This window comes from Trichechus manatus, unplaced genomic scaffold (assembly GCF_000243295.1).
Source record: "Trichechus manatus latirostris isolate Lorelei unplaced genomic scaffold, TriManLat1.0 scaffold00048, whole genome shotgun sequence".
In the NCBI taxonomy this organism is placed as follows: domain Eukaryota; kingdom Metazoa; phylum Chordata; class Mammalia; order Sirenia; family Trichechidae; genus Trichechus; species Trichechus manatus.
In genome coordinates, this window is record NW_004443984.1 from 5,877,154 (window position 1) to 5,885,634 (window position 8,481).

Below are 8,481 nucleotides of genomic sequence, written 5' to 3' on the forward strand. Positions count from 1 at the left end.
ACCACATGATCTTATCAATCGATGCAGAAAAGGCATTTGACAAAGTCCAACACCAATTCCTGATAAAAAATATCTCAGCAAAATAGGAATAGAAGGGAAATTCCTCAACATAATAAAGGGCATGTATACAAAGCCAACAGCCAACATCATCATAAATGGAGAGAGTCTGAAAGCATTCCCCCTGAGAACAGAACAAGACAAGGACGCCCTTTAACACCATTCTTATTCAATATTGTGCTGGAGGTCCCAGCCAGAGCAGTTAGGCTAGAAAAAGAAATAAAGGGCATCGAAATTGGTAAGAAAGAAGTAAACGTATCTCTGTTTGCAGATGATATGATCTTATACACAGTCAGAATCCCAAAGAATCCACAAGAAAACTACTGGAACTAATAGAAGATTTCAGCAAAGTATCAGGATACAAGAGAAACGTACAAAAGTCAATTGGATTCCTCTACATCAACAAAGAGAACTTCAAAGAGGAAATCACCAAATCAATACCATTTACAATAGCTCTCAAGAAGATAAAATACTTAGGAATAAATCTAACCAGAGATGTTAAAGACCTATACAAAGAAAACTACAAGACACTACCGCAGGAAACCAAAAGAGACCTACAAAAGTAGAAAAACATACCGTGCTCATGGATAGGAAGACTCAACATTGTGAAAATGTCAATTCTACCCAAAGTGATCTACAGATACAATGCAATTCCGATCCAAATTCCAATGGTATTTTTTAATGGGATGGAGAAATAAATCACCAACTTCATACAGAAAAGGAAGAGGCCCCGGATAAGTAAAGCGTTACTGAAGAAGAAGAACAAAGTGGGAAGCCTCGCACTACCTGATTTTAGAACCTATTATACCGCCACAGTAGTCAAAACAGCCTGGTACTGGTACAACCACAGATACACAGACTAATGGAACAGAATTGAGAATCCAGACATAAATTCATCCACCTATGAGCAGCTGATATTTGACAAAGGCCAAAGTCCGTTAATTGGGGAAAAGACAATCTCTTTAACAAATGGTGCTGGCATAACTTGATATCCATCTGCAAAAAAATGAAACACGACCCATACCTCATACCGTGCACGAAAACGAACTCAAAATGGATCAAAGACCTAAACATAAAATCAAAAACAATAAAGTTCATGGAAGAAAACAACATAGGGACTATGCTAGGAGCCCAAATACATGGCATAAACAGAATATAAACCATAAGTAACAATGCACGAACACCAGAAGAGAAACTAGATAACTGGGAGCTCCTAAAAATCAAACACTTATGCTCATCAAAAGACTTCACCAAAAGAGTCAAAAGACAACCTACAGACTGAGAAAAAAATTTTGGCTACGACAAATCTGCTTATCATCTAATCTCTAAAATCTACAAGATATTGCAAAGCCTCAACAACAAAAGACAAATAACCTAATTAAAAAATGGGCAAAGGCTATGAACAGGCACTTCACCAAAGAAGACATTCAGGTGGCTACCAGATACACAAGGAAATGCTCATGATCATTAGCTATCAGAGAAATGCAAATCAAAATTACAATGAGATACCATCTCACCCCAACAAGGTTAGCCTTAATCCAAAAAACACAAAATAATAAATGTTGGAGAGGTTGTGAAGAGACTGGAACACTTATACACTGCTGGTGGGAATGTGAAATGGTACAACCACTTTGGAGATTGATTTGGCACTTCCTTAAAAAGCTAGAAATAGAAGTACCATATAATACAGAAATCCCACCCCTTGGAATATATCCTAGAGAAATAAGAGCCATCACACGAATAGATATAGACACACCCATGTTCACCTCAGCACTGTTCACAATAGCAAAAAGATGGAAACAACCTAGGTACTCATCAACGGACGAATGGATAAACAAATTATGGTATTTTCACACAATGGAATACTATGCAATGATAAAGAATAACGATGAATACGAAAAACATCTCATAACATGGATGAATCTGCAGGGCATCATGCTTAGTGAAATTAGTCAGTCACAAAAGGATAAATATTACATGAGACCACTATTATAAGAACTCAAGAAAAGGTTTAAACACAGAAGAAAACATTCTTTGATGGTTACGAGGATGGGAAAGGAGGGAGAGGGTTATTTACGAACTAGATAGTAGACAAGAATTATCTTAGGTGAAGGGAAGGACAGCACACACTACAGGGGAAGTCAGCACAACTGGACTACACCAAAAGCTAAGAAGTTTCCTGACTACAACCAAACACTTCGAGGAACAGAGTAGCAGGGGCGGGGTCTGGGGACCATGCTTTTCCGGGGACATCCAGGTCAATCGGCATAACAAAGTTTACTAAGAAAATGTTCTTCATCCCACTTTGGTGAGTGGCTTCTGGGGTCTTAAAAGCTAGCTAGCAGCCATCTAAGATGCATCAATTGGTCCCAAGTCACTGGAGTAAAGGAGAACGAAGAACACTAAAATCACAAGGAAAACATTAGCCCGAGAGACAGAAAGGGCCGCATAAATCAGAGACTCCATCAGCCTGAGACCAGAAGAACTAGATGGTGACAGGGAATACAACAGAGAGTCCCTAACAGAGCAGGAGAGAAGTGGAGTGCAGACCTCAAATTCTAGTAAAAAGACCAGACTTAATGGTTTGGCTGAGACTGAAGGGACCTTAGAAGACACGGCCCCCGCACTCTCTGTTAGCCCGAAACTGAAATCTTTCCTGAAGCCAACTCTTCAAACATAGATTAGGCTAGAATATAAGACATAAAATGATACTCGTGAAGAGAGTGCTTTTTAGCTCTAGTAGATACATGAGACTAAATGGGAAGTTCCTGTCCAGAGGCGAGATGAGAAGGCAAAAAGGGACAGGAGCTGGTTGAATGGACATGGGTAATCTGGGGTTGAAAGGAGTGTGATATCTCAGTCCAGGGAGAGCAACTAGAGTCACATAACAATGTGTGTATAAATTTTTGTATGAGAAACTAACTTGAACTATAAACTTGCACTTAAAGCACAACAAATAAATAAATGCATACATTAAAATGTCTATACAGAGGCACACATTTTTCCTTTTGCCTCAGGCAAGGCACTGCTTTCTAGTCTAGTCTGGGAAAACAATCCTGCTGTTCCTCCTGTTTCTCTAAGATACTCTGCCACTGCCTTCAAATTCTCTTCTCCCTTATCTACTTCATAAATTTTCTAAATTCTCCTAAAGGATTAGGTTTTGGCACAACATTGTGTTTTTAAGACTTATCCTTATTGGTAAGTACAACCAAACCAAACCAAACCCATTGCCATTGAGTCAATTCTGACTCATAGTGACCCTGTAGGACAGAGTAGAACTGCCCCCATAGGGTTTCCAAGGAGCAGCTGGTGGATTCATACTGCTGAGCTTTTGGTTAGCAGCCAAGTTCTTAACCATTGTACCACCAGGGCTCCATTGATAACTATAGCTCTAATTTATTTTCATTGCTTCATAGTATTCCTTTGTATTAATATACCACAATTTACCCATTTTCCAGTTGATAGACATTCAGATTATTTCCAATTCTTTTATTTCAAAAAAGCTAAAATGAATATTCCTGTACATGTCTCTCTAAGCACACGTGCAAGAACTTCTCTAGGCATATTCCCAGGAGTGGAATTGATGCACTCAAGATGACAGGCACATTGTCAGTCTCACTAGTGTTTGTACCAATTCCAAAGTGGTTGTACAAATGTACAACCTCATTAGCAGTGCTGAGAGTTTTTATTGCTCCACACCTTCCCAAACACTAATGTGTTGAGCGTTCGCCACATAATGCTCCAACACAAATATTGTCAGGCTTATTTTTTGCCAATCTGATGGGGTGAAACTTGCATTTAACCGGCATTTCTCTACTATTGAGGGTGAACATTTTTTCAAAGGATTATTGGCCATTTCTTTGTCATACATAGTAATTTTCTTATTTGTGGTTTCTCCCCTTTTTTCTTAAGTAATCTTACCTGAAGTTTGTTCTTTTCAAAGAACTAGCTTTGGTCTTTGCCAGTTCTTTCAATTCTCTTTATATTTGTTTAACATTTCTTTATTTTGTCCTCATTCTTGAGTAACAGTTTCGCTGGGTATAAAACTGAAGGCTGACAGGTTTTGTTTTGTTTTGTTTTTCCCTCTATCTTCTGGATTCTATTGTTGCTATTGGGAAATCTGCTTTAACATTTAATTATGGCTTTTTTTTCAGGTAATTTGTATTTTATCTGTGATTGGCTGTAGATTTTTCTCTTTGTCTTTGGTATTCTGAAGTTTTAGTAGGATATATGTGAATGTGGAATTAGTTTGTTTTTTAAACTCTACTTGGGGTTCACTGTGATTTCTGAATCTGAGGATTCATGTCTCATTAATTCTGGACAGTTCTGCATTATTATCTCTTTGAATATCACCTCCCCACATTCACCACCAATTCTCTCTATTCTTCCTTCCTGAAATTCCAATTAAATATATTTTAAACATTTTCATTCAATTCTTCATGCCTTTTAACCTCTCTTTCATATTTTCCATCTCTTTATCTCCTTATGCTGCAATTTGAGAAATTTCTTCAGCTTTACTTTCTAGATCAATGCTTCTCAATTGGTCTATTCTGCTCTATAACCTATCCCTTAAGCATTTCATTTTCAATGACTTTATTTTTCATTTCTAGAAATTTTACTGGATTCTACTTCAAATCTGCTTGGGCAGTCTCTTATTCTATTCTCATGTTTTTTATTCCTTATTGTTTAATCATATTAAACACAATTTCTGGGTATATATTATTAAAAAAAAATTCCATGGGCCTTTATTTGTTGGAACCCTGTATGACCTGGATAGTGTATCGCTCTAGAGAAATTTAAAGTTTTTTTGTTTGTTTGTTTGGTTTGGTTTTTTTTGGGGGGAGGGGCAGGGGGGTAGTGTAGGACATAATATCTGATACATACCTATACTAAAAAATTGTTTGTTGTTATCTGACATTCAGATTTAATTGGACTCCTATATTTTATCGACAGCACTCTCACTTGGTGTGAAGCCAAAATCTCATCTCCTATCCCCAAACAGTTGTTAAGACTTCAGCACCTTACTTACCAAAATTGGCAAACAAAACACCAATGCAAAAAAAAAAACCCATTAACCTTATGACTTGAGATTCCATTTCTTCTTGGTTTTTATTTCATCTTTGTTTTTGACCCCTGGGGCTTTCCTTTACTTTCAGAAGGAAGTCTTAGATTAGTCATTTTGAAAACAAAAGGCCAAAAAGCTTGCAGGCCACTTCTGCTTCTTGCATTCCATATACTTCCCATGAGGCAATCAGTACAGACATGGCACCCCTCTTGAATGAAGAAAGTGCAAAATACAGGGGAACAAAATATAAACTGATATCTTGACATATGATTCATCCACACAAGTAAAGGATTTAAGTAGAATCAGTTATTGTGTGAGGTCATTATTGCATTGATTGAAAAGACTCTTTTCTTCTTTCCATTGTACTGCAGCAAAGTCTTCTTGGCAAACTCAGCTAAAGCTGAGGGATCCACCCCATGGAGAGATGCCTAGCAGATGCCAATGACTCCAAGGACGGCTTGGATTTCAACCTCATGAAGGATTACATGATCCTGAATGGCCCCCAAAAGATAGCTGTTGTGGTGCTGTGCACCCCTCTGGGCCTGCTAAGCGTCCTGGAGAACCTGGCTGTGCTCTACTTGATCCTGTCCTCCCACCGGCTCCGCAGGAAGCCCTCATACCTATTCATTGGCAGCTTGGCTGGGGCTGACTTCCTGGCCAGTATGGTCTTTACCTGCATCTTTGTAAATTTCCACGTCTTCCATGGTGTGGATTCCAAGGCTGTTTTCCTGCTGAAGATATGCAGCGTGACCATGACTTTCACAGCCTCTGTGGGCAGTCTGCTGCTCACCGCCATTGACCGTTACCTCTGCCTGCACCACCCACCTGCATACAAAGCTCTACTCACCCAGAGGAGGGCACTGGTGACTCTGGGCATCACGTGGGTCCTCTCAGCATTGGTCTCCTATCTGCCCCTCATGGGATGGACTTGCTGTCCCAGTCCCTGCTCTGAGCTTTTCCCACTGATCCCCAATAACTATCTGCTGGGTTGGCTCCTCTTCATCACCACTCTCTTCTCTGGCATAATCTACACCTATGGGCACGTCCTCTGGAAGGCCCATCAGCATGTAGCTAGCTTGGCTGAGCACCAGGAGAGGCAGGTGCCAGGAATGGCCCGGATGAGGCTGGACGTGAGGTTGGCCAAGACCCTGGGGGTGGTGCTGGCTGTGCTGCTCATTTGCTGGTTCCCAGTACTGGTCCTCATGGCCTACAGCCTGTTCACTAAGCTAAGCGACCAGGTCAAGAAGGTCTTCACCTTCTGCTGCATCCTGTGCCTTTTGAACTCAATGGTCAACCCTGTCATCTATGCCCTGCGGAGTGGGGAAATCCGCTCTTCCGCTCACCACTGCCTGGCCCACTGGAAGAAGTACCTGCCAGGACTCAGCCCTGAGGGAAAAGAAGAGGCCCCGCGATCTTCAGTCACCGAGACAGAAGTTGACGTGAAAATCACACAGTAGACAGATTCCAGAGGTCTACACAGCTCTAGTTGCCGATGAGGTCTCTTTCCCAGTTTTAAATGACCCAAGTGAGAAACCATTTCACTTTCTGGAGGACAGAGAGCAGTCTTGACTGCCTCATCTTATTTGAACCACCCCAGGAGCCTAGATAGGTACACCTCTTCACTGATATTGGGACTGGCCCCCAGAGCATGACTGGACCATGCCTACTGTTGGGAGCTAAGCCCTACGAGGGGTGGCAGGAGACAAAAGGGCCTGGGGCAGGGTCAGTCCACATCAGGTCAGGAAAACCCCCAGCAAGATAACTTCATGCCTGCATCCTTCAGAGACCATAGGGAGCCAGAGAGGGCCTTCAGGGCCAGCAGTGAGTGACTTGGAGGAAATCTGAGGAAAATAGATAGTTCTCCTGGGAACTCAGGGTATGGGCCAGCTGAATGGCCCCTTGTTCCTGCTTAATTTTGGGGGTTTTTTGGTTTTGGAGCTGTGAAAGCAGATGCCCTAGGCCCCACCTTCAGGTCCCTCTTGTTCAATGAGGACCAAGAACTGGGATATGATGAGGCTGCTGATCCATCTCTTGCAGAGGAAACTGATATACCTCCAGCTCAGGACATCTTGTTATAAGGACAAGGGCCCTCCCTGACAACCTGCTAATCCCCACTCACAGTCACTGTGACCTCTTAGGTCCCTAGGGAATATGGAGGAGGCTAGAATTTCTTGGGACACAGGATCTTCAGTTTTTTACTGATCTTGTGAAGTCCTGCTTGGTGGAGCCAATGGGAGCAGGCAGTGTCCCTGTTTAACCAAGCTCCAAAAATGGAGATACTAACAAAGATTTTATAGGCCCCAAAGTGTTCCCAGTCTCTTCTCAATTCAGCCCCCTTTGCCTTCTCTGCACCCCAATAATGCATAATAAGCAGAACAACTGGGAGGAGGGGGAAATTTCTTTTCTACGCACCTGGCACTGGGCTGGCATCCCATGGTCCATTTTCCCATCTCAAATGCAGTAAGAATACAGTCCCACACTTTTGAAGATCTGAGAGTACCCATATTTTACATATCAGGGAGACTGAGTTCCTACCAAGAGGCTTAAAATAATAGACAAGAGAAATTGTTGGTGTAGGGTGATGGGGGGGATTACTGAGGAATTCTAATGCAAGTATTTGGAAGCACAGATGAAATAGAAGGAAAGATACTGAGTAAACATGTCTTCATTGAACACTTACAAGAGAATGTCTCCACTATTCATTCAATCATACATCCATCTCACAAAAATGTACCAGACTCTCCACTAGGTCCTTGATGGCCAGTCATAAATGAGACTGCCCTTGTCCAATGGTGCTTACATTTTACAATCAAATGCAGAGAGAGCCAGTGAAGAGGCAGACAAGTAAACAAAGAAGATAATTACAGATGGTACAATGACAGAAATCAACAGGGACATGTGATAGGGATTAATCAGGGCATACAACTTGAGGTAGGGTAGACCTACTATGGCTTCCGTCAAAAATGATGGCTGGCTTTTATCGAGCTATTACTATGTGCTGGAGTCCCTGTGTGGTGTAAATGGTTAAGCGCTCAGCTGCTAACCAAAAGGTCAGAGGTTTGAGTCCACCCAGAAGTGCCTCAAAAGAAAGGCCTGTTGATCTACTTCCAAAAATCAGCCACGGAAAACCCTATGGAGCAAAGCTTAAACCAAAAATATCCCCTGTCGTCTTCTTAAAACCAAACAATAGCTTAGCTAACATAGTAAAAAATGTCTGCCTTGAGCATTATGCACTTTTAAGAACTATCTCTATGGGATCAAAGTGACAAGAGCAACTTGAAAGATTAGATATTCCTATCTATTCTTTAGGGGGCAATGAATTTATGTTAAAAAGAGGGTGAGAATGGCTGCACAACTTG

General features: G+C 41.4%; 1 protein-coding gene across 1 annotated transcript in view; it reads left to right on the top strand.

The window, feature by feature from the left end:
- CNR2 (cannabinoid receptor 2) overlaps window positions 1-8,239 on the top strand; it is a 32,099-nt gene extending 23,860 nt beyond the window's left edge. Inside the window, exon 2 of the mRNA XM_023732109.1 lies at window positions 5,494-8,239. Coding sequence (XP_023587877.1) covers window positions 5,539-6,579 — 1,041 coding nt within the window. The 5' untranslated portion in view covers window positions 5,494-5,538 and the 3' untranslated portion in view covers window positions 6,580-8,239. The remainder of the gene's footprint in view (window positions 1-5,493) is intronic.
- The last annotated feature ends 242 nt before the right edge of the window (window positions 8,240-8,481 follow it).